The sequence below is a fragment of the Bos indicus x Bos taurus genome, chromosome 26 (genome assembly GCF_003369695.1).
Source record: "Bos indicus x Bos taurus breed Angus x Brahman F1 hybrid chromosome 26, Bos_hybrid_MaternalHap_v2.0, whole genome shotgun sequence".
Lineage (NCBI taxonomy): Eukaryota > Metazoa > Chordata > Mammalia > Artiodactyla > Bovidae > Bos > Bos indicus x Bos taurus.
This window is the reverse complement of record NC_040101.1, coordinates 29,059,866-29,084,427: the sequence shown is the minus strand read 5'-3', so window position 1 is coordinate 29,084,427 and position 24,562 is coordinate 29,059,866. Positions and strand designations below refer to the sequence as shown.

Sequence of the window (24,562 nt, the reverse complement as noted above, 5' to 3'; positions counted from 1 at the left end):
AAGGATGAAACCCAGTGGCTTGAAGAATTCACATAGGATTTCCCTGGTGGTACAGCGGATAAGAATCCACTTGCCAATGCAGGGGACACAGGTTCGATCCCTGGTCCGAGAAGATCCCACATGCCATGTAGTGACTAAGCCCACGTGCCTCTAACTACTGAGTGCACGCTCCGCAACGAGAGAAGCCACCACACCGCAACTAGAGAGTAGCGCTCACTCACTGCAACTAGAGGAAGCCTATGAGTAGCCATGAAGACCCAGGGCAGACAAAAATAAAGTTTTAAAACCAGAATCCACATAAACATACACTCGCTTATGTTGAGCTGTCTTCTTGAGGTGACTCTGGCCCAGGAGAAGCAATGACATCAACACAAAGTAATGAAGGTTAAGGCAGACGGTTCCCCGTGGATCATCTCAGGTGGTCTGTGCTTGCGGGTGGGGGCTCCCAGAGACCAGGGAACCTGCCTGACACCCTGACACACACTTTACAGATGCACAGGCTCAGAGACAGCTGGCAGAGGTATACAACAGCACCACAGAGAGAAGGGCACTGGACCTGTGCCCCAAAATTCAAAACCTAGCACTGGCTATCTACTATTCAGTTCATTTTCATTAAGGGCTAATTGATTTCTCTGATCATCTCCTCTCCTTTTCTTTGGAAAAGTGGAAAGTACACAGAGGGAAACTTTTCCCTTTTCGTGGGGAGGAATGGGGGAAAAGGGAGGGGAGAGAAGATAGAAATAAGCTGCCTCCTACAGGTGCTCAATGAGCTCATAAATTATCCAGTCACCTGGAGAAAGGGATCAGGTCTACCCATCACAGGAAGGCATCCTGTGTATTTAAAGTCCCAGGAACCTCAGGGAGGTTGAGCTTAGGCAGAAACCTGTGGATTAAAACCAAAAGATGGTTTGAGTGGAAAAAAGCAAAAACTCTAGTCCTTTGATGAAGTCACAAGCAGCATTGATTCTAAATGAGATTTTTGTACTCCTGCTCTTAGGACCCCAGCCATTGCGAAAAAGTCTCCCATGACCAACAATACCTTTTCTCAGCTTCCCTAAGAACACTGAACACCAGATAATCTGATTGACTACCCAGAACCTAGACAAGGTGTGTCTTTAATAAGCACCCTAGACCAGAGTTTTCTTGGGGACTGATCAAAATTTGGACATGAGCCCTGGGGAAGCAGCAGTAGGAAAAGGAGTTGGAACTTTAAGACCAAGCTGACTGATTTAGATAATCCTCTATGGACCAGGGAGGACCTGCCTAGACAGAAGTTACTGTGCATCGAACCAGAACCAGTTAAAGGCCAGCGTAGCCCAACCCACTCCTTCCCTGGCCCCAGAGGGGAAGGGTCTATGCTTTCTAGGAACAGCAGTTATGTTAAACCATTGCACTGCATCTGCATTCGGCCATTTTGTAATTTCAGTACAAAAGTTAAGATGATCAAATATCAGGTCTCCCAGGACAGCAGGGTTTCTGATCAACATTTTTATTGTCATTCCAAATTCTTCAGTCTTAGTTCCAGAACTGAGGTCCCGACGCCGACCAGGGCTTTTTTGCCTTATATTGTCAAGGAATGAGGGAAGACTCTGAGCAACCTCCACTGGTCCATCTCTCCCTCCACCTTGCTCCAAATGCTGCTTGAAATTCCAGCACTCTATAAAGTTATTAAGAGCAATTCTTGCCTCTGCCTCCAACCTAAATACAATTATACTTTTTAAAGGGGAAAAAACAGCCCAGGGAATCCCCAAAGAGGCCTGCTGCAACTCTTCCCTTTATAATGAAACTTAATAATGAAATGCCCTGTGCTCCAATTAGTAAGAAATGCTCATTTTCTCCAACTGAACACCCCCTATAGATATATCTAATTTGTTTCCATGCTTCCATCTCTCTCCTTCATCGAGTTTGCATTTAAAGGTTATAATCTGTTGGTGCCTCCCAGCCAGGCCCTGGCAGGACAACCTGGGAGAAGTGACTGTGTTTTCTGTAACCATGGAGCCCTAGTCCGACCATCCCTAACACCCCTTCCCTTCATCATCACATCCATACACACACTCTGTCTCCTTCAGGCTCTTTATGAGCTGTCCTCAAAGTAGAAGAGAAGGGAAGGGAAAAACAGCATTTGGGTAAGAGAAAAGAAGAGTTAAAGGAAAAGAGAGGGGGTAGGTATTGCTGTGAGTGTCTGTTTCTCAATGAAATAAATGTTTTGCCACAGAGTAACCCAAAGCTCCTTAGTGATGGGCCCCGTTGGGACTCAGGCCCCTCAAAGGCCTTGGAGCTCCAGCTTCTTTCCCCTCATCAGGCCTGGCGTGTGACTGGCACCAATCCCCGAGACAGTTCGATGGGTTGCCAACAGTAGCACAGAGGAGTCCCTGTGCTTGGGAACCTTGGCAGGATGCCTCTCCAGGGCCACCTCATCTCAGTGGCCAGACCACATCTCTGCCTTCTGATCATATGGAAAGTGAGGACACTGTCCCTTTCTAAAAACTTGATTTCTAAAATGAAGGCCACACCCTCAGGGCCATACCAGATGCCAGGACCACGGCCTGGCCATGGGTGTGGGGTGGACAGGTCCTCCCCCACCAGCTCCCTGACTCAAAGGTACCCCAAAGTTTCCCTCTCCCCAGAAGTACAGCATGCCGCAACCAGGCTGAGCTCCCAGAGTCTCTTCTCTTCACATTATGCATAGGCATCCAGCCAAGTGAGGAGCCCAGAATGGGTAAAGACCTTCTCCCCCAGCTCCCGGCACTTGGCTATACTCAGCGAGGCAAATGGTAAAGACCAAAGACATCCTGGTGGACCATCCCTAGGGCGTCTACCTGTGATAAGGGCCCAGGCCCTCTCACTGGAGAAAATGCCTCCATTCTGTCCTTGGTTTCTAGGGATTCTCCCCTTAACTGCTGAAGATGAGCATTTGAGATCTGTTGATGCTCCCCCAGACACTTTGCCTCTTTTCTGCCCAGACCTCTTCGCCCCTGATCCTTCCCAATTGCTGGGTCGTCATCTGCAGCAGCCTGGTGCTCTCTGAGCAGCCCTGTGCTTGCCTCCACCTCCTCTGACCCCTGAAGACATGGCCCTGCCCTGGCTCCCTGAGACTCACAATCTGTGCTTCTGCCAGGCTGTCACAAGGCGGGTATAACTCACTTCAAACTGGCAGCCTTACGTGGTAGAACTAACCACCCCCCTTGGGGGTGGGGGGAGGGCAAGCAAGCATGTGCCTGAGCATCCCGTTGTACTCTTGTTTTCCAGGCACCCCACGGTGGTCTGTGACAGACACATGGATGGGGGAATCCTCTGCCAGCCAGAGCTGGCATCTCACCCTACCTCCCAAATCTGCCACTAGCCTCCAGGGCCCAAGACCCTCCAAGAAGAGGAGGCCTTGCAAGACAAAGACCCGAGCCCCCCCCAGTCTGGCCTCCCAGCCCAACACAGGCCCGCATTAAAATCAACACTCCGTGAACACACAAAACTGACAGGGCAGAGGGGGAGCACACATCGGATACAAAGATCGGGCTCTCGGGAGACGCGGCCTGTTGGTCTCCCATGTTAGCTCCAAGTGACTAAGCGCAGGGTGGGAAAGAACGCATTGCTGCAGCCTGAGCGCCCGCCTGGGCTCCAGGTTCGGTGGCCTTTTCACGGGGAAGATGCCTCTGCCTGGAAAAAAAATGCAAGCATTGTGTGGGGACCATTAATGCATGCGCCTCTGCACATTCCTTCGAGAAGCAGGCGCACACTAGTCCCTGAGCCCCCCAGCCCCGTGCCCCCACGATTGTACAGGCTTGGAATACACTGCACATGCCACCTGGTTCTTCCCCCTAGGCCCCCGGCCCTGCGAGCGGTGGGAAGGGGCCCACCAAACACCCTGGCTTCATTGTGCCCCAGAAAGAGGGGACTAATTACTCGCCTACACTCCGGAGCACCCAGGGAGAAAACAGAGGCCAGTGGGGTGGAGACGGTGGGAAATGGGGGTGGGGGGGCGCTTGAAGAAGGGAGAGAGAAAGCCACAGGATACATTTCAAAGTTTCTCTAGCAATTTGGGGGTGGGGGAAAGAAAGCCTGGTCCTGATGTGAAATCATACAGAGGTCAGGGCTGGGTCTCCCACCCTTGTGAGAAAGTGGTGAATCAGAGACGGTTTATCAAACGATCATTTTTTTCTTTTGAAACTGGGAGGCAGCAGCTTGGACAATTCTGCAGATGTGCTTGATGAGTTAGGGACAAAAATGGCCCTTCTCTACCCTCCTCCTCCCCTCCTTCTATAAGGGCTCCCCTCGGGGGTTGCTTCTCCCTCCACTGACTCCCGGGCCCTCCCCTCCCTTCTTCAGTGGTCAGCTGAGACCCCCACCCACTGCTTGCTTTTGTATTCTTGGCCTTTGGACACACTGACAGGGGCCTTTATGAGACCCCAATCAAGACCCCCATGTCACAGGTACCTAGTAGAGACACCAGACCTTTTCAAACAAGGGACAACAAGGAAAATCGGCTGGCCCATTGTTTCTCCTCTGTGCTAAGTGAGATGAAAGGGGCCCGCAGCCCCCTCCCCACAGCCCGCCTGCCAATCACCTCTAGTTATTAAGGTCACAATGTGTAAATTCTTTTGACCTGCACCTAATCAAAGATTCACCGGCCCTTTCAAACCCGACTGGGGAGGAGGGGAGAGATTCCCTCCCATAAACCCAGCAAACTCTCCCTCAATAAAATTTCTCTCTCTGATTCCTACTCTGCTTCCCATCTCCACCCCCTCGCTTCTCCTTACTCCGCCCTCTTCACCACTAGCTTCAAACACAACTGACAAGCCCCTGGAATTACTACCCTCAAAAACCCAAGGAGGATTTGAAAGTTTCTATTTAATTCTCTTTAAAGAAAAAGTTTTTGGACAGGCGTAGCTGCCCAAGCAAGACCAGAGCCTGGGCAGTCCCCATAGCTCTAATGCCAAATCTCTCCAAATGGCCAAGTGGTCGACTGGCTTTCTTCTTTCTCCAAATCAGCCTGTCTCGCTTTGCCCAGAATACTACTACACATGGAGAAAAACACTGGGATGCAGGATACTCTCTCACAACGTCACTCAGCATCACCAGCTCAGTTGCTGACCCTCCCAAAACTCAGCTTACACTGAGCGGTTTTGTGAAATGAGATAAAAAATATTACCATGCCCAAAGTAGACAACCCTTAAGGAAAAAACATAACCACAGGGTAGAACAATAGAGAACAGAACAGGAACCAGAGGAAAGAACTTGAGAGAAAGCAAAACTTAGGACTTTTTGTGGGATGAAAACTACAAAAGGCTTAAATCAAGCAAGGAGAATAAACTGCTTAAAAATCTCCATCAATCAATATCAAGTTATGCCTTTTCCTCTTCTCTCTCTTCTCTGTCACTTAGAACAGGGAGGCGGCATCACAGGCGAGATATGGAGCATTTACAGAAGTTGCCCCCAAACCTTCCGGTGCCTACCATCTACTCCTGGGGATGCCTTGTCCCGCTCCTTCTCCCTCTGCTCCTACTTTTCCACCTGCCTCTGTGAGCAGACCTTTTGCTTCTTCGTTTCCTCCTGCCCAGCTGTCTTTAATTCTCTCTGAGCTCCCCTTTTGGTGCTAATCCCTCCTGTTATTTCAACTGCGGTCTCCATGCTGAAGCCTCCCACATCTTAACCCTGTGTCTGAGCTCCAGGCCACCACTCCTGGCTGTCTCTGGCTAAGGCTACTGACTATCCCTTCACTGCCTCAAATGGAACTCCATCTTCTCAAAGCCCTAGCCCCCTCCTGCCATCAGGTCCTCCTGCAGGTCTTTCTCCCACAAGCAGTCACAACCACCTACAGAGTTTTTCCTGTTTCTCTTGAATCCAAGGGTGTCTTCTCAGTGTCCTCAGGAAACCAGCCCCTCACTGCTCACAAAGTGCACTCCCAGAAAGTACTCAAACAGCCTCAGTCTCCCCCACTCCAGAGTATCCTATACACTGCTGTTGTTTAGTCACTAAGTCCCGACTGACTCTTTGCGACCCCATGGACTGTATAGCCCACCAGGCTCCTCTGTCCATGGGATTTCCCAGGCAAGAATACTGGAGTGGGTTGCCATTTCCTCTTCCAGGAGATCTTCTCGACCTAGGGATCGAACCCATGTCTTTTGCCCTGGCAGGTGGATTCATTACCACTGAGCCAGCTGGGAAGCCCCATCCTATATACACTGTACCACCACATTAATCATTTAACTGCTTCAATCTGGCCAAAAAATCTTTCATGGCTCCCTATTATCCTCAGGTTAAAGTTAAACCCTGCTCTTCAAAGCCTCCAAAACCAGGTCCCAAAGCTCCCCTCCAGCCATACTAGCCACTACTCCTTTACACAAATCCTGCACCCTAGCCAGCCAAACTTGTCTGCTCTGAACGACATTCCCCATCCCTGATTATGTCTTTGCTCATACCACTCCCCCTGCCTCAAGTTCCCTTCTGCCACTTAATACAGCCATTGGTTAAATCCCACTTCAAACTCCATGTCATCCAGGAAGTTCTCCTGACTTAACAAAAAAGCTCCTGCTTTTCTCTGATTTCCTATCAATAATCTTGACAGTTGATGGCACTCACACTGCATATATACTGGAATAAGCTGCTGAGTACATGCATTGTTTTCCCAACTGGAATATAAGTCCCTGAATAGTAAAAACTGTTTCTTGTGCTTCATGTTCCCCATGTATCTTGCACATGGCAGTATTCTTGATACATCTACAAGGTGGACACTCAGTGATATGCATTACATAGAGAAACAGTTCCAAGTTTACACTTTTTAAAAAATTAATTTATTTTAAATGGAGGCTAATTACTTTACAATATTGTGGTGGTTTTTGCCATACATCAACATGAATCAGCCATGGGTGTACATGTATCCCACCATCCTGAACCCCACTCCCACTTCCCTCCCCACCCCATTCCTCTGGGTTGTCCCAAAGCATGCATCGAATTTGCACTGGTCATCTGTTTTACATGTGGTAATATACATGCTTCAGTGCTATTCTCTCATATCCAAAAGTCTGTTCTTTACATTTATGTCTCTCTTGCTGTCTTGCATATAGGGTCATCATTACCATATTTCTAAATTCCATACATATACTGAAAGTGAAAGTGGAAGTCACTCATTTGTGTCCAACTCTTTGGGACCCCATGGACTGATATACAGTCCATGGAATACTGGGCCAGTATTCCATGGAATGGGTAGCCATTCCCTTCTCCAGGGGATCTTCTCAACCCAGGGATCAAACCCAGGTCTCCCACACTGCAGGTAGATTCTTTACCAGCTGGGCCACCAGGGAAGCCCCATATATATTACACTGTTTTTTGGGTTTTTTTTTAATATTCAGTATCTTAACATTTCTTTTCCCACAAAAGGTCCCAGGTATGAAACCATGTTTAATGCTGCAAAAGTAAATGCAAGGAAGGACATTTCCAGGGAGATGGAAATATTCTAAAATGACTGTGGTTGCACAACTCTATAAATTTGCTAAAACTCATGGAACTGTACACTTAAAATGGGTGAACTTTATGGTATGTAAATTATACTTGAATAAAACTGTTTAAAATAATAAATACAGATTCATACATCCTTAATTTAAGAACTGTGTAAGGGGAAAAGGAAGGATTCTATCTACTGTTACCTGATACTGAAACAGACATTTAAATGCAATTTATGTTTTTTCTGGGCTTCTCTGGTGACTAAGACGATAAAGAATCCACTTGTTTTTTTCTATTAGGCTCATTATAACAACAACAAAAAAAACTTAAATGCAAAAGAATAAAAAGAAAGTAAATGTTAGCAGAAATCTACCACATAAGAAATAACTGAAAAGATAGTCAAATAATTATCATACTACTTTGTGACCTTTTTTTTCATTCAACACTATGACATCTTTGGGAGTCAAATATATTCATCTATACCATCCTTTTAATAGCTATATAGTATTACTGGGTTAATGTACCATAAAATATTCAACCTCACATTTATTAATAGATATTTATGTGTTCTTAATATAAATCTTTTTGTATACATCTTACATACTTGTTTGATTATTGCCTTAGGATAAATTTCAAGAAGTGGAATTTATGTAAAAGTATCCACATTTTTATTTTGATACTGCCAAACCAATGTATTTTTTTTTCTTTTTTTGGCCACACCACATGGCACGTGGGACCGTAGTTCCCCAACCAGCAATCGAACCCATGCCCCCGGCATTGGAAGTACAGAGTATTAACTACTGGACTGCCAAGGAAGTCCCCAAACTAATGTAATTTTAAAACTAACTTTTCCTCTCCTTAGCCCTAGACCTGGCATTACCAGCTGGCAAAGAAGGATTTTCTTGGCCACAAATCTCTAATAAGTGAAGAATCCTTTCAGTAATCTTTATTTTTGTGCTAATTGTTTGTTTTTACTCTCAACTACAGCTTGCCCTGGATAGTACGGAGATTCAAACTGGCCAGGAAAAGTAGAGTGCTTCAAACACTTTAACCCATGTGTCCCTCTTTCTCGGCAAATGTTACAAATCTCACCTTCATGCCCAGCTGACCCTTCTCTTCTCTTGGGTCATTTACCATAGTACCCCAACTCCAGTCCCTCACCTGGTCTTCTCTCATTCAGGACCAAGAGGAAAGGGGCCCAGGCTTGGCCAGGAAAACTAATGCTATCACTGCAACAAAGCAAAAAATAACAAGAGAAGCATTCTGCAGGAGTAGAGCCCTCAGGAGAAACGGAGACAGTGGGTCATATGCTCTGAGCTAGGCCCCTCTACAGCCCCAGCAGGCCGCAGAGCAGTGAGTTCAGGGTGAGGAGCATGTGCTAAGCGATGGCTGAGTAAACCTGGACAGCGTCCCATATGCAAACAGTGCTTCTGAGACTCCACAGAGTTTTGATCAGGCACTACAGGACTCATCCAGGGTCAGACTCAAGATAATCTCTATCAAAATTCCCCAATCAACACAGAAAGAAGAGATGGCCACTTCTGGTGGCCTCAAGCAGAAAGGGGTCCATTCCACTTTACCTTGCAGGTTTCAGCTTTTCCTTCTCGCTCTGTTCAACCAACACACATCACATGTGCAACAAGCCACACACAAAGGAAGAGAAGCAACTCCCACAGGTGCACAGTGGCCTCCTGTGGAAATATTTATACGTGGAAAGCTTATCCTCCACACTGCCTTCCAGCCTCTCTTTGTGTCTTCCTGTCTAGCTCAGCTCCTAGAAAGAAGCCAGTATGAAGCGTCACACTTTGCTAGCATAATGACCTGCCTATCCCCACCTCTAGCACCACTGAAGCATCAAGAAGCAACACAGACATAAATATCTCCATCCTGAAGCCAAAAGTCACACCTCTCTAGATGGGACAGATTAAGCATGGAAAATCAAGAAAAGAACAAGGCCTGGGGACCCCATGTTCTGCGTCACCAAGCTTACCCCTGCTATTAAGAGGATCAGGGCCTTGGCTTTCACGCCGCCTCAGAGCAGGCCAGCTCCTGCCTTCAGTAGGTGTGCTTTTTTGTGCTCCATGACTGGTGTGCACACTGCCTAAAGTGCACCAACTTTAGATAGGGCTGCTGCTTCCAGTATCCTGTGAAAATCAAAATATTAATACTCCACTGTGACCACTATGACCATTGTTCGAAAAGCTGGACTATGATTTTGCTGTCGGACGTGCAGAGGAGGAGACAGCAGTGCAGCTGAGCAGGGCTAGAGACAAGTCTGAATCCAAGAACATGGAAAAGGTGTGGCGGGGGGAGGGAAATCACAACAAAATATGATTTATAGTTATTTTAATCTCCTAAAAGCTTCTCTCTCAATATTGAAATTCTCTTTTGCAAATTAAGGCCCTGATGAAGATTCTGGATGTTATCACATCCCAACTGGCACCCCACTTGCCCCTCCTATGCTTTTTTGTGCCCCATTCATGTTTTAAATTTGCATTGCAAACTATGAAAAAGGAAAGCTTCCCCAGAAAGCAATTTCCTGGGCCAGCAGCTCTTGGACTGATATTCCCTTTGCAATTACCAGGGCTCCTGCATGTGCGTGCTCCCCTCCTTCCTCCCACCAGCCCACCCCCTCCTCTACCTCCCCCCTCCCTTGCCAGCACCTTCTGCCTGAGCCAAGCCTATCTGACCAGCACCACAGACAGTGCTATAAGCTACCCTCTATGAAAATGCCCTGGCCGGACAGAGAAGCAAGAACCAGCTGGGAAAGGGGGCAAGGATCTTGGGTAGTCAGCTTAACAGAACACCCCAGAAGCACAGGAGTGTCGTCTGTAGTACAAGCCTCATAACTTATGTAAAACAGGAAATAAAGACCCTGCTCCCAAAAGTTAACAATCTGAAACTTCGAAAAAGTCCTGCTTAAGAAACTACTAGAGGCACAGGGATTAGCAGATATCCATTCCACACAACTGAGATCTTTTAGTATCAGTGTGAAGGAAGAGCAAAAATATTTGTTGGCTTGCTGAGGTATAAATGCATCCTTCATTGTTATTCTATGTAGAAATTCAGCTGAGCAAAATTCAGAAGCAGCACAGATCTTTCTGAATCATAGCATCTTTTTTTTTTTTTTTAACCTCTTTGGCCTCACTGCGTGTCAAGTGAGATCTTAGTTCCCCAACCAGGGATTGAACCCCCACTCCCTGTAGTGGAAGGAGGGGAGCCCTAACCACTGCACCACCAGAGAACTCCATGAATCATAGAATATTTATAAGCAGTTTTCCACATCAATACTGTCAACATATCTCACTGCTAGTGGTACACAGGATGGTGTGAGGAAAATATTCCAGTTAAGTTCTAGGCTCCTAACCCCTCAAAGAGGGCTCTAATAATGAAGTTCATTCTGATAATGAAACTCAAGAGACTCACGGATGCTGGCAACTGTCATGGATAGCAGAATGCATGTTCTTGGGTCTTAAGCCCATGACCAAGGAGAGTCACATGGGACTGTCCTGAACTCAGAGAGGGAAAGAAACACAACCGACTATGTGGACTGCCACCTGAAGTCCCAGGGACCGGGATTCTGGTGGATGGAAAAGTGATGGGGAGAAGATATCTTTTCAAAAAATATGCTTTAAAATGAAAAGGAAAACAAGGAACTTAAGTCTTGACTCCAAATTTATGTAATGAAATCTGCCCCAAATGGCCTGCCACCTATGAATAATTACAGGAGGATGGGGTAATCCTTCCACTTCTGACATGACCCCCCAATATACAAAAACACATTACTAATCCAGCCACACTCCCATCATTGCCTTTTTCACTCAGACCCAGTGCAAAGCCCACTCCACCCCCTAGTCTACTTACAAGAGTGAGCTCCATCAGCTCAAAAAACTAAAAGGATAGATATTTCATGAAGATCCCTCTTTTGACTGACCTGAGTGTTGCAGCTAACAGGTGGGGAAATCTTAAATATACGAGTGTTATCATGACGAGACCACTGGAACGGATCACTGCTATAAGTCAGACAAGGGCTAGAAGTTTCCGCCCTACCATCAGGTTCCTCTTTAGCCTTGACAGATCAAACTCAAGCCGAAGCAGGCTACAGAGATCAGTTCAGTCTCCGAGCCAAAGGTCTTCACAGTGAGGGACCAAAGCTGCCCTGGCCGGGCCTCTGCCGGCCCGTGTCCCAGATTAATCACCACCAGGAGGGGCCTGGACACTAGGCTGCAATCTGAGCCCAGCAGCACCTGCACAGGGTCACCCTGGCACCTCCCTCATCCCCTCAGGCAAGACTCCAGGGCGTGAAGGTATCCACCTGCTGACTACACTACCTGGAAAGGCAGGCCAGACACTTAGCCATCTTCAACCCCACAGGTAAGTCACAGGCCGTTCAAGTTAGCGCAAGAAGGAAGAGAGATGCAGAGACTCAAGGAGTGAAGTCACGGCTCCAAGAGAAAGAAAATTCTCAGCCTCTGAAGAGAAAGATTTCAATCCCCCTCTTACCACTATCTAGGGAGAATATTTAGCTTGAGACCAGTGGTGAGCGAACTAAGCCCTTAGAGGTTATGAACTAATGAGATGCTTCATGTTTGGGGCACATTCTCATCATTTATAGACCAACAGGAGGGAGGGAGAACAGAAGAGGGATTTCTTTTCAAAACACCCGCAAATGCTACCAATATGCCCATGTGAAGGAAGCTTAGACATAAATAAATTCACCCTGTGAGGGTGCAGGAGAGTTTCCTCTGAATGCCAAGACCTCACAGAACAGTTTCCTTAAATGATCTAAATCAGGACACTATTTCAAACACATGTTCACATACAGCTAGTGACTAAGTGTGATGTGTGTACACATGTCTGTTCATGCTAGAGCATACTTTTTAGGACCAATGGACCATATTATATATTCTCCTCAGAAGGCAATTTGTTTTATATTGTTGCTTCTTAAGTCTACTGGGGTAGGAGAAAGTATTCTTGAGACTCAAAAAAAAAAAAAAAAGAAAGAAAGAAAATCAAAAGGAGGAAGAGAAGCCCAAAGATCTGTTATCTTAGAACGATCTGTCCCAGGCCCCAACTTGTGATATAAGGAGAGGCCACTTGGATGGATGCACCCTTTTCCACCTGCCTCATGCCCCAGGGGGAGAAGGCAATGGCACCCCACTCCAGTACTTTTGCCTGGAAAATCCCATGGACGGAGGAGCCTGGTAGGCTGCAGTCCATGGGGTCGCTAGAGTCGGACACGACTGAGCGACTTCACTTTCACTTTTCACTTTCATGCATTGGAGAAGGAAATGGCAACCCACTCCAGTGTTCTTGCCTGGAGAATCCCAGGGACGGGAAGTCTGGTGGGCTGCCGTCTATGGGGTCGCAGAGAGTCGGACACGACTGAAGCGACTTAGCAGCAGCATGCCCCAGGGAAGGAAGGGTGGGAGAGGTCCAAGTCAGATTGAAGTGTGTATCCCTTAAAAGAGCAGAGAAAAAGCACAGGTCAGATAAGAGGAGAAAGAGCTCCTACACAGCGCCTTCATTTGAAGAGAAACACCCACATCCTGACTGTTACACCTTGTACCTCCAGAGCTCCATCTCCAAGAATTCCCTTTGAACTCCCGGCTGCAACCCAGAGTTAGGATAGAGCAGTGGCTACAATTACAACTTGCTTGCAAGGGGGTGGGGGGCGGGGGTGGGGGAGAACTCTGCATTTGACGGGCCATGAAAGGTCCCTGCCTGTAAAACAGACTGGAAAACAAACCCTTAATTTAAATGTTAATGAAAGTGCTGTGGGGACATCAGAGGGTTCCCGGCTGCTCAGAGAACAGCAACACCAGCCCCAGGATTTATGGCTCCCCTTCCCCCTCCTGCCTCCCTCTCTGCCTCATCACCCACTGAAGTTTAAAGAGTAAAAAAAAAAAAAAAAAAAAAAAACAACTAATTTTAACATTAACTCCGTGCTTCCACCTTGGGATGTGATTGCTAAATTATCTGTCGGCAGAACACTGATCAAAGGTGGAAAAACAGAGGCACATTGCACACATAACCCAGAAAAGTCAGCCGCAGCTAAGGAAGGAAAATTGCCATCTTTCTCCCTGATGCAGGAAGGGTAGGAGCAATAGCGGTACAGGTAGGGGCTGAAGTGGGGAGCTGCAGGCAGTAGCAGTGCAGGAAGACTCTGATCCCTCCCACGTGTTGTGCTCCCCACTTAGACCTTGGCACACCGTCTTTGCTAAGTTGGACTGGTCTGTCTCTCCATCAGACCATGCTGTCTAGTTCACTGTTGTTTCCCCAGGGTCTAGCACGCTATAATGCTTAAGAAGTATCTGGAGAGAAAGAGAGATCAGGACAGGAGAGAGACAGCAACGGAGACAGAGCAGAGAAAGAAAAGAATGGAAACACTGAGACTGAGGGATGGAAATGTATCTGTAGCAGGGGCAGGGTCTCAATGCACCGGCTTGGTACCCACAGCACCCCACTTTCTGCAGCAGCCTCTGCTTCTAGCTGCAGTGTTTCATTTCAGTTCTTCACAACTGAGCCAACCTTCCTGGCCAGGGAAGGAGTAGCTCCCACAAATGGGGTCTGGGCCAGCCAGGGCTGGTTGGGTTGCTGCTCTCAGGCCAGCAGCTCAGCACATGAGTCTCTCTGTGCCCAATATGCCCTGGGTAGTGGCAGAAATCCAGGGTCATGAGGAAGTGAAACCCACCCCTGTGGCATTTCATCTATGCTACTGATGGATATGTCTGTCGGAGAGGCTTGGCTTAGCACAGGCAATGAACTCTAGGGTGGCGGGCAGTGCCCTGAGATTCAGCAGGACGAGACTTCAATTCAGTTGTTTCCTTATGCCGATCTCTTTCCAATATTAGGTCATCTTAGGCTGGACCAGTGGGCCCACCAAGCATCACAGAGTTCCCATCTTTCTCCAGACAACCTGCTACCCCTTCCAGCCATGCCAGGCTCTGGCCTGTCCACACTGTCTTTGTGTCCCTGACATTCTCATCCAGGGCACACTTGTAGGAGACTCCCTCTAGTATGCTCTTCAGCCTGGCAAAGGGGGACAATGAGCTCCTCCTTGCTGACAGAAGGTGCCCTTTCCTGAGCAAGGCCCTGACCCTGGGAAGGGGGAAGAGACAGATCTTGAAAGCTGTGGGCCAAACCATCAGGATGATCAGCTACAGTGTAAAACACAACAAAGTCATCCATCAGTCTTTCTTCAGGTTAGCAAGGTTAGGGATCCCCTTCGGGACCAGCTCTTTATCACCAACTAGCAAAAGCAAAACTCAGGGACACAACATTTACTTTTGATTTGTCTTCCCCTAAAATCACTGAGTGAGTTAGGAAGCCTAGGGCCAACGGATTGTTGAACCACTGGGAACCAAAAGAATCTAAACTGAAAGTTGGCTGCCTTTTTTTCCCAATCTTTCAAACCTCTCTGTCAGAGAAACTCCAGATGCAATTACCTTTCACTAAAGAAGGGCGTATTTCAACAAGCTGGTGAATGTGTCTGCCACACACACAACACACAGTAAACCCTGTAGCCACTGAGAACAAACACCCACTCTCCACAGAAATCCACCCCCTTGCTGAACAGTACACAGTGATGGCTTTCCTTCCAGACTCTCCCTCACCTCTGGGAGAAATGAAGCAAGAAGGGGCAGCTCCTCCATCAAAAGCCCCCAGAGGCCACAACTCACTTTACAAATTTGAATCGGTACATTTCATGCAGACTTGGACTAATCCCCCCAAAAACAAACAGGCCACCACAGCGAGCAAAGTTACACAAAATTATATTGTATATTTAATAACACAGCTATGTCAAATTTCTACGCCTATACCACTCATATGTTTCCCTAATGACAGAAACAAGAGAGAAGGGATTAAAACCCAAGTGTCCTGGGAAGCCTTCCTGACCACACTCACTCACATGATAGCAAGAGTTGTTCGGAGATGGGGAAAGGATTCTGCTGAGCATCTCCATTTTCTTGGAGGGCAATAACAAATATGGTGTCTGCAGAGGAAGGAGGAGCCTGTCTCTTCCCCTCCTAGGCAAACAGGGCGATAGGGCTCCAGACTCATTTCACCACCAGGCCCCTCCCAGCCAGCTTGCAAGGGCCCTGCGCACTGAAGATCTACATGCACTGGCACTCCTGGGATGCGGTGAGCATTCACAGCTACGTGAGTGAGCTTAGCCTTGATTGCATACTGTCTTCCTCCCCTTGCCCTCTCTATCGCAACTCTAGCCTCCAGAAATGGAATGTTCCCAGGTCCCCACTGAGCCTTTCAAGGGCCACAGCTACTGTGCAAGATTCTGGTGGGTGAAGGCCCTGCAGTGACCCAGGGGCCTGCCTCATGGCCCTCCCTGAGCACTACAGCATGTGGCAATAGGCTGGAGACCTGAGCCTCTTCAGCCCTATCCCACATGCACCCTTCCCTGAGCCTCAATTTCTCCATCTGCCAGGAAGGGGATGCCCCTCTCTCTTCCTCAACCAAGACACACTAGTTTCGGGCACTTAGTATTGTCAAGCGACCATCGCAGTTGTGTTCCCATCTTTCCCCACTACTGAGTAAGATCCTTGGGAGAGTCACCCCACAGCAAGTGTTCAGTCTGTACACAGGGCACATAGAGGAAAGGGAATGAGGAAAAAAGTGATGGAAAGTAGAAGGGATGAAATCGAGTCTTTAACAGTTATTCATTTCCCTACTCTTGAGTATTTACTATATCCAGCTAGAAATAATCTTTTAATAGCAATATAATGCACTGCACATTTTAAAAACTCTGCTTTTCTGTGATACTCATGGAAAAGTGCTCAGAACTCCATGTGACCTCAGGAGATATATCCTGAGACCAGCTGGGCCCCACAATTACACCCAGACACATGCCCTTCCACCTCCAGCATCTCACTTCTGTTCCATCTCAACCTGTCCTCTTCACACTCATCACACAGCTCCAGACTAGGCCTCCTCTACCAGAAGAGGGCTGCCATCTATAAGTCACAAATCCTAAAAACAGAGTCATTAGTGTTGGTGCAAGAAGATGTTATTAGATGTTGGTACAAGGAGGGCATGTAGGAGGAAGAGGGAAAGGTCTTTGCCTACCATCTTGAAGCCTACTGGCTTTCCTTCTGTGTTTTTTGAGTACCTAAATGTGGCTCTAAGCACATGACTGGTATTAAATATCATCCTCCAAGAGTGTTTACAAATCAAGAACTCAATGTCAAGGAAGGAAGGAGACGTTGACATTTGGACACAGGACAGAATACCCGCTTTCTTTCAGGCATGAACACCTCAAATTAAGCCTAGGGCTTGAGGTTTCACATTTCATACTACAAGTTTCTAAGTACACACACAGGAAAAGAAGGCAGATAAGTCCCAGCATCAAAGATAAACATGATGAATAGCTCTGACAAGTTATTTTAAATAGAAGAAAGAGAATGAGATGTGCTGGGTCTCCCAAATGACCAGGTTCCTTCTCACTACACCAAGGAGCAGTGGGGGAATGAGTCGCTGTCAGGCAGGTGAGGAGCACCTGTCCTGGAGGACGGCTGCTGCCCACCTGCTCCTCACATGGGGTTCATAGCCACATCACATGAGTGACACTGACGACCACACTCAATAGGAAAGGTGGCCGGGAGGGGAACAGAAGGCAGCCATGGAGGGCAGTAACTCACGGGGGGAAAGGAGAGGAAAGAGATTCCTGCTGAGTTCTCACCTTAAGAAGACTGCAAAAGAGCAGTGTGACTCCATGAGGGCCAGGAGAAGCCCAAGGGAAGGGTGAGACATGAGAGCAGTCAAAGCCGCTAAATAAATGCTTTACCAGGCAGGAGATATTCTGGCTGACATAAGACTCTAGCCCTTTAAGCTTTGTAGAGTATTTTCACATTCATTATTTCAGATCATCTTCACAATAACCTAGTAAGGATTATGAAAGAAATGGTATTCATATTTAACAGATGAGGAAACCATGGCTTCAAGCATTTACCCAAGGCCACTCTGCCGGTGGCAAAGCAGAATTCCAGATTCGCAGAGCAGGCCCTCCACCTAGGAGGCAATGTCTTTCCAGATTGGGAAAATGGATGAATTTACTGAAAGATTCAGATTCACTGACATAGTAAGAAGAAATTGATCTAATTTAAGATGAAAAATCCCTATCCCAATATATTTTGGGGGTAAGACAAAAAGCAGCAGAGAGAATACCAACATATACTCTGGTCATTTAGTACAACAACAATATCCTAAATGCAAACTACTTTTTAAAATAGTCCAAAACATCATTTGTGGACTTGGGGAAAAGTTCATCTCAATAGTGAATGAAGGAATCATCCCGGGGCAAGAAAGCACACCAAGAAGACAAGATGTAAGGACACCAAGAAGACTCTTAGGGAGAATGTAAGGAAAACATGAGACCTCAGTTTTCAAAGATGGGGCCTATCAAGGACTTGGCAGAGGGTCTGGCATAGAACACATGACTAATGAATGTTAGCTGCTGGTAGCAGTGGTGGTTATACAGCAGAGCTAGTAATATTAAGAAGCTAGATCTTTCCTCAAATCCAGCTTCCAAGCTGTGGCCAAAAACACAAAAACAAAACCCAAAGTCAGTTTATTGTGATCAAAACTACTTAGTGACAAAGGCAGACTCTGTCCTCAACCTCTCTTATCAACATCATCTTCAACAGCTACCACGCTCTATCCTGTTAACAGGTAGCCTAACACACTCCAGAGGAGGTGGCAGAAGTAGAGGAACACGAAGATGGGGATGCTGAGGAGCCTGTACATGTCTTTGGCCTGAATTCACGTGCAGGAAGCACATGGGCCATCTCCATCCTGAAGAGCATCCCTCTACCACCAATCACACCCTAGCCCACCCATCTACTGAAGCCAGCATAAGTCCTCAGGTAAGCACCAAGATGAAGTCACCAGCCCACCTGTCCCTTCCCGCCCTTATAAATATCCAGCCCACAGACACACAAGCTTGGCTAACTGGCTTTAAAGGGGGCAGCGTTAGGAAGAAACTGAGGAGGGGCCAGAGCCCAGCAGCTCCATTTTCCACCCTTGGCTCCCACACACTTAGGCCTCTCTACTCCCCGCTGCTCTTTCCTTCCCTTTTTCTGAGGATTGCTAGAATGATTTGTTCCAAACAGCGACAGGTTTATAGGTTAGCCGACACCTTCGCTCTGTGGAATTTTAATTAACTTCTCTCATCGTCAATATGCTAAGGAACGGGGTCTCCATGCTCTGAGGTCAGCAATGTGTTTCAGGTCCTGCTATATCAGCCGTCAAATTGAAGAATTAATGACGTGGCTAATCGGCTCTAATTCTTTAGGAAGAAAAAAAGTTTGAAAGAGAGCTGTGGAAGGGGCAGGAGGAGGGGTGCAGGCTCCTTGGGGTGAGAAGAAAAAGGCTGAAGGGGGCTGAGCAAAGAGGGAGACCAACTCTCTCCTAAAACAAGTGACTGACTTAAACCTGACGCTGGAGGGTGTCAGCCCTACAGCTGTCCCATTGATCATTCGGAGGGGAGTGAAGGGTAAAGGAAGTGGGAGAAGACACCAGGTAAACACTCTGATAGAGCAGGTGCAGATAGGGTGTCTATGTACCCTGCTTGGGGAGAGGCTCTGCCTCGGTTTAAGAAAGTCTAGAAAGCAGAAGTCAGGATGCTTAGTCATGGGTAAAACTAGACAAACACCAGTTAGGCCAAAGGGTAGGATAAAGCCACCATCAAAACCGGCACTTCTGCTACAGTTGTCAATGAATCTACTCCACAAACATGACTTTGCACACAAGCCCAAGTGGACATGGGCCCCAAGCCTCTCCTGATGACGCCCACCTGCCTTGTAAAATAAAAACATTATTTCACAAGACAAAACCATACCCCAAAACATCTCCCTTACCTGAGCAATGGGCTGATAGCAATGGACCAGACTCGGTCTTCAGTCTGGATGGTGTGTAAGCACTGCCCCAGCCGGCCTGAGGCCAAAGGCCATACCTGGAAACAGGAGAGGAGATGCTCTCGTTGGCGTTGCCTGGGATCGGGTGGGGGGGCTGGAAAGATGCACCAGGTGGAGTCCCTGTCCCGAGCGGGTGGGGGAATGGAGAATCTTTGTGTCCTGCACACACACAGCTCTGGGGAGCACAGAGGGGCCTCTCCAGCTTCTGCCTTACCTACCTAACCTGGACAGACACCAGCTCCGAATCCTAACCACCCTCTCACTTCCACCTGAGAACCCTTAAGCAGCAGCCAGTTCTATACTAGGGAATCGGTTTCACATTCCTCAACTGGAATCCGACTGAGAAGCATTAGCAGGGGAGGCTCACCTCTCTCAGTAACCTCCCTGTGTTTGTGGGTTTTCCTTTTCCTATCTATCACCAAGATTTTACTTTAGAGAGGTAGACAGACGGAAGAACATCAAGGCCCAGTAAGAGAGGACAGAGACAGAATTAGAGTAGAATTAGAGAGACAGGAATAAAAGAGAAAGATCCAACGGAAGAAGAATGGAAGAAGAGGACTTCAAAGTGGGAAGGTGGTGTGTTGTTGTTTGTTTGTTGATAATACCCAGAATCCAGCGCTATTCATGTCAGCAGGGAATTTAGCACCTAGTGTCACCAAAAGTAGCAAAAAAGCTTAACTCTTTTAAGCTTCCATATCTCCTACAGGTTAAAAATATTGCTTGGAGCACATTATCTGGTCCCTATCAGTCAGGAATGTACATTAGCAGCCACTCTGGGCTTAACTCTAATCAACACTCACAGAGCCCTCTCAGTGGTCAGTGCATTTAGAAATCTCCCATTAAGCACAAGGCCCGCTCACCGCACCCTACCCTAGATGACACACACAGGGGACTAAGCCTCTAACCAAACAGAGAGGAAACCTCAGATGTAAACGGCTGTCCCCAGACAGCAACCGAGGAGGGATCCTGAGGCAGCCAGATGGATCAGTGACCTCTCAAGGTCCCTGTGGTGCTATAAGGGGAACACACGAAAGTCAGTCAGGACCTTAGATGGAAGAACTCTCAGGAAACATTCCTTGAGTTTAAGGGGTAGGTGATGGAGTGGGGGTGGTCCTGACTTCTTAGGATCACGTATCTCTTCTCTAAAACGGAGAAAGTGTTTCTTAGGTTTTGTGTGTCTATGATAGGGGGAGGAGGGTGTGAGTTACTTTTCCCAACGTAGGGAAAAGAAAATAAATTTAATAAGAAGATACTGAATGAAGAAGGGCAGAAAACAATGGTCAATAACACAACTTTTCCTGGAATGTCATGATTTTGGCTCATTCTTTTGGATCAGGTCACTTTGGTAGTAACTAAATGCATTTAATGTCCTCTTTCAGATCGGCTCAGCTTGGAAGAGAAGTTTGCCTCTTCCCTGATGCAAACTACCGAGGAGACAGGTTCTTGTTGGGGGTGGGTGGGGAGACACTAAAGACTGTGATTATAAAATCTATGAGTACGTCTCAAGGCCAGAATTCACTAGAGTCCTTCACTGAACAGGCTGATGGATCCCACTGTGAAAAAACACAGAACAAAGTTCCTGGTTCCCAGGAGTGGCTCTAGAAGCATGCTGCAATTTCTCAAGCACAATCTAGGGAAAGTGGCCTCTTGACCTGCAGAAGCACACCATCCACCAAAACATGAGCATTCTGATCACATCTTAACCTTCAGTGCTCAAATCCAAACAGACTCATCCCTGGAGAAGATGTAACTCAGTGGAAGTGGACATATATACAGTCGTTTTATAAAATAACTGGCAATATGTATAAACACCCTTAAAAGGACCAAAGTCTTGAACCCGGTAATTCTAATGCTGAGACTCTATCCTAGGAAAATTATCCTAAAATGAAGAAAAACCTAATGATAAAAATATTCCCTGCAGCTCCATTAGCAGGAAGAGCTCATAAGGGCTTTAGGATTAGACAAATCTGGGTTTGAACCCTAGTTGCTACTTATGTATCTCTGATGTTAGGAATATTTTATAACTTCTTAGCCTCAGTTTCCTCAAGTATAAAACAGGAGGTAATGCCTATCTCTTAGGGTTGCAGTGTGGAAAAGTGAAGCTAAGTGTAAAGCACCTAGCACAGAAGCACAGTATTTGGCAGGCATTAGGCATCAATAATGGTGGTTCTTATTACTACAGGAAAAGCTAGATATAAACATCCAATAGGAAAAATAATAATTAAATTATAAGTTCCATTGTGAAGCCATTAAAGATGACCAATAATTTATAATAATAATAGAAAACCTTAAAAAATAAAGTAGACATAACAGGGTATACATAAGATACACTATGTGAAAGTCGCTCAGTCTTGCCCACCTCTTTGCAACTCCACAGACTATACAGACCATGGAATTCTCCAGGCCAGAATACAGGAATGGATAGCCTTTCCCTCCTCCAGGGGATCTTCCTAATCCAGGGATCGAACCCAGGTCTCCTGCACTGCAGGTGGATTTTTTACCAGCCCAGCTATCAGGGAAGGAGTGTAAAACAAAGTGAGGTTCCACCTCACGCCAGCCAGAATGGCCGTCATCAAAAATCTACAAACAGTAAATGCTGAGAGGGTATGGAAAAAAGGGAACCCTCCTACACTTTTGTAAGAATGCAAACTGGTTCAGCCACTATGGAGAACAGTAGGGAGGTTTCATTAAAAAACTAAAAATGGAGCTATGATATGATCTACCAATACCACTGTGGCACAGACCCAGAGAAAACCATAATTTGAAGAGATATGTACCCCAATGTTCACTGTACACTATTCACAATAGACAACATATCCACTGACAGAGGAAGGGATAAAGATGTGGTACATTCATACAATGGAATATTACTCAGTCATAATACCAAAAGAAATAATGCCACTTGCAACAACTTGGATGGACCTGGAGACTGTCATACTAAGTGAAGTAAGTCAGACAGAAAAAAGACAAATATCATATGATAATACTTGTATGTATAATCTAAAAAATGGTACAAATGAACCTATTTACAAAACAGAAATAGACTCACAGACATAGAAAACAAACTAATGGTTACCAAGGGGGACGTGGGGGGGAGGATAAATTGAGAGACTGGGACTGACACATACACACTACTGTAAGAAAAACAGATAACTAATAAAGGCCTACTGTATATATAGCACAGGGAACTCTACTCAATGCTTTGTAATGACCTATATGAGAACAGAATCTAAAAAAAGGGGGATATAAGTATATGTATAACTGATTCACTTTGCTGTACAGCAGAAACACGACAGTGTAAATCAACTATACTCCAATAATAATTAATTTTAAAAATAGATATATTATGACCATAATTATGTGGGGGAAAATTACACTAAAGAATAAAATGAGAAAATGAATAAATGTAAAGGGCTTATTAGCACAGTACCTGTACATTCTGTGTTATTATAAAACAAAAAAAGCAAACCTATGCACTGAAAAATACCTAAAAGATAAAAAATAAAAACAACAGTTCAAATGTCCCCTCCTTCATAAAATCTCCCCTTCCAAGTCAGATGTGAACCCTCTAAACTCAAAACTTTCTGGCCGTTTCCCCAGAGCCTTACAACTTCATAAACTTGGCCACTTCCAACCAGCTTCATAGCTAGTGCATGCAGTCTCAGTTCCCCTTAAAGAAAGACTATCTTCTTCCCCTTTGAAGCCTCACATAGAGTAGGCACTTATCAGAATGAAGAAAAAAGGGAAAAAAATGAACAAATGATCAGTCCTGGCCCAGACCCAGCAGGAATGTAAGCTACCATTCTATCACATCTCAGGATGGAGCCAGTCTCACTAAAGTCAGTCCAGAGAGGCAATCCAAGCTAAGTCACAGTAATTCTGAAACTTGGGTCAGGGTCAGGGGTCTACAGATGTTTACAGATGAACATGACTAAGTTCTTATGTAGGTCCAGGTTTTAGAAACCTGTAGAAGCAGCTGGAGAATTACAGATGTCACCAAAAAGAAATGGAGAGTCAGTTATAAAAGGCTAACTGTGGGTAACATGAAAATGGTCCAGGAAGATGAAGGTGGCTAAATGCAAAGACAGCAATAGAAGGAGGGGACAGAAGCAGCTATTGAAAGCCAGAAAAGATGAGCTGGCCTAGAGGTCACTGGGAACCCCCAAAATAGCCGACTAGCTTCCTGGAGTTGAACCAAGGGAAGAATTCTGTCACTGACTAAAAAGAAATCTTCAAAAGGAATAAGAATGTACTGTAGTGATAATTTGAGAATTAGAGAGTACTGATTTTAATGCTTAAAAACTCTAAAACACTAAATAGTTGTACTTAAAACATGAAACTAACCCAATATTCCAAGTAAAATTGCTGTCAATCTTCAACTGTAATCAGTCTATACCATGAATTGCTACATATGGTCATAAAACTTAGTTGTATACTGCTCTGGGTGGCAGACTACAGAGAAATGGATGGAAGAAAGAGATATCATTGAAGGTTTCACAGAGAACCTTGAAGCCATGACAATAAAATGCTAAAATGAGACAAGAATATCTAGGTCACACATGTACAAAAGGTTTCTAAGAAAACTGTCTTCTGAGAAGTATAGCAAAATTAAGGCTAGTTTTTTTGCAAGGAATGGTACAAAGATGGTGACCAATCAGAAATGTGAAATGTTTGGGGTGGAGGATTCGGATAAAAGAAATTCAGTTTCCGTGTTGGTTTGAAAGATTTTCTGAATTTTTCTCAGGCTCCCTGTGCTGATGAGCACATTTCTCGGACAGAAGACAAAGTATAAGAAAAAAATGAGCAAAGGGAGGAGAAACTTCCATAAATAGAAAGGAACATATTTAGTCCTTTTTACATAAATTAGCAACATTTTTACATGAAGGTATAATCAGTAAAGAGAACATGGAGTCAGAAAAGTTAGTAAAGACTGCAACTTCTCTCTCCTGAGTCCTCTGCCCCATGTGTCTTAGAGCCCCATTAGCTGACATGGACAAGCATTTTGCTCCTGTTAGCAATGTGGAGTCTCCAGACTCTGGGAAACACACAAGCAAGAACCTATCAAGCTTCCTGCACCATCACCTGAATTGTCAGCAAAGTTCCCACAGCCTCCCCAAAGGACCAGGCATATATGAGCCCTGGCAAGGGATGGACACAGATGGAGAAAGTTCTTCTCTGTCTTACATATGGAAGCC

The 24,562-nt window shown here is 46.0% G+C and overlaps 1 protein-coding gene across 2 annotated transcripts in view; it reads right to left on the bottom strand.

Annotated features, from left to right (window-relative positions):
* The window catches only part of FBXW4 (F-box and WD repeat domain containing 4), an 83,334-nt gene that overhangs the window by 36,873 nt on the left and 21,899 nt on the right, over window positions 1-24,562 (bottom strand). For both annotated transcript variants that reach the window (XM_027529058.1, XM_027529060.1), the window contains exon 5: window positions 19,311-19,405. In XM_027529058.1, the coding sequence (XP_027384859.1) occupies window positions 19,311-19,405 (95 nt within the window). The remainder of the gene's footprint in view (window positions 1-19,310; window positions 19,406-24,562) is intronic.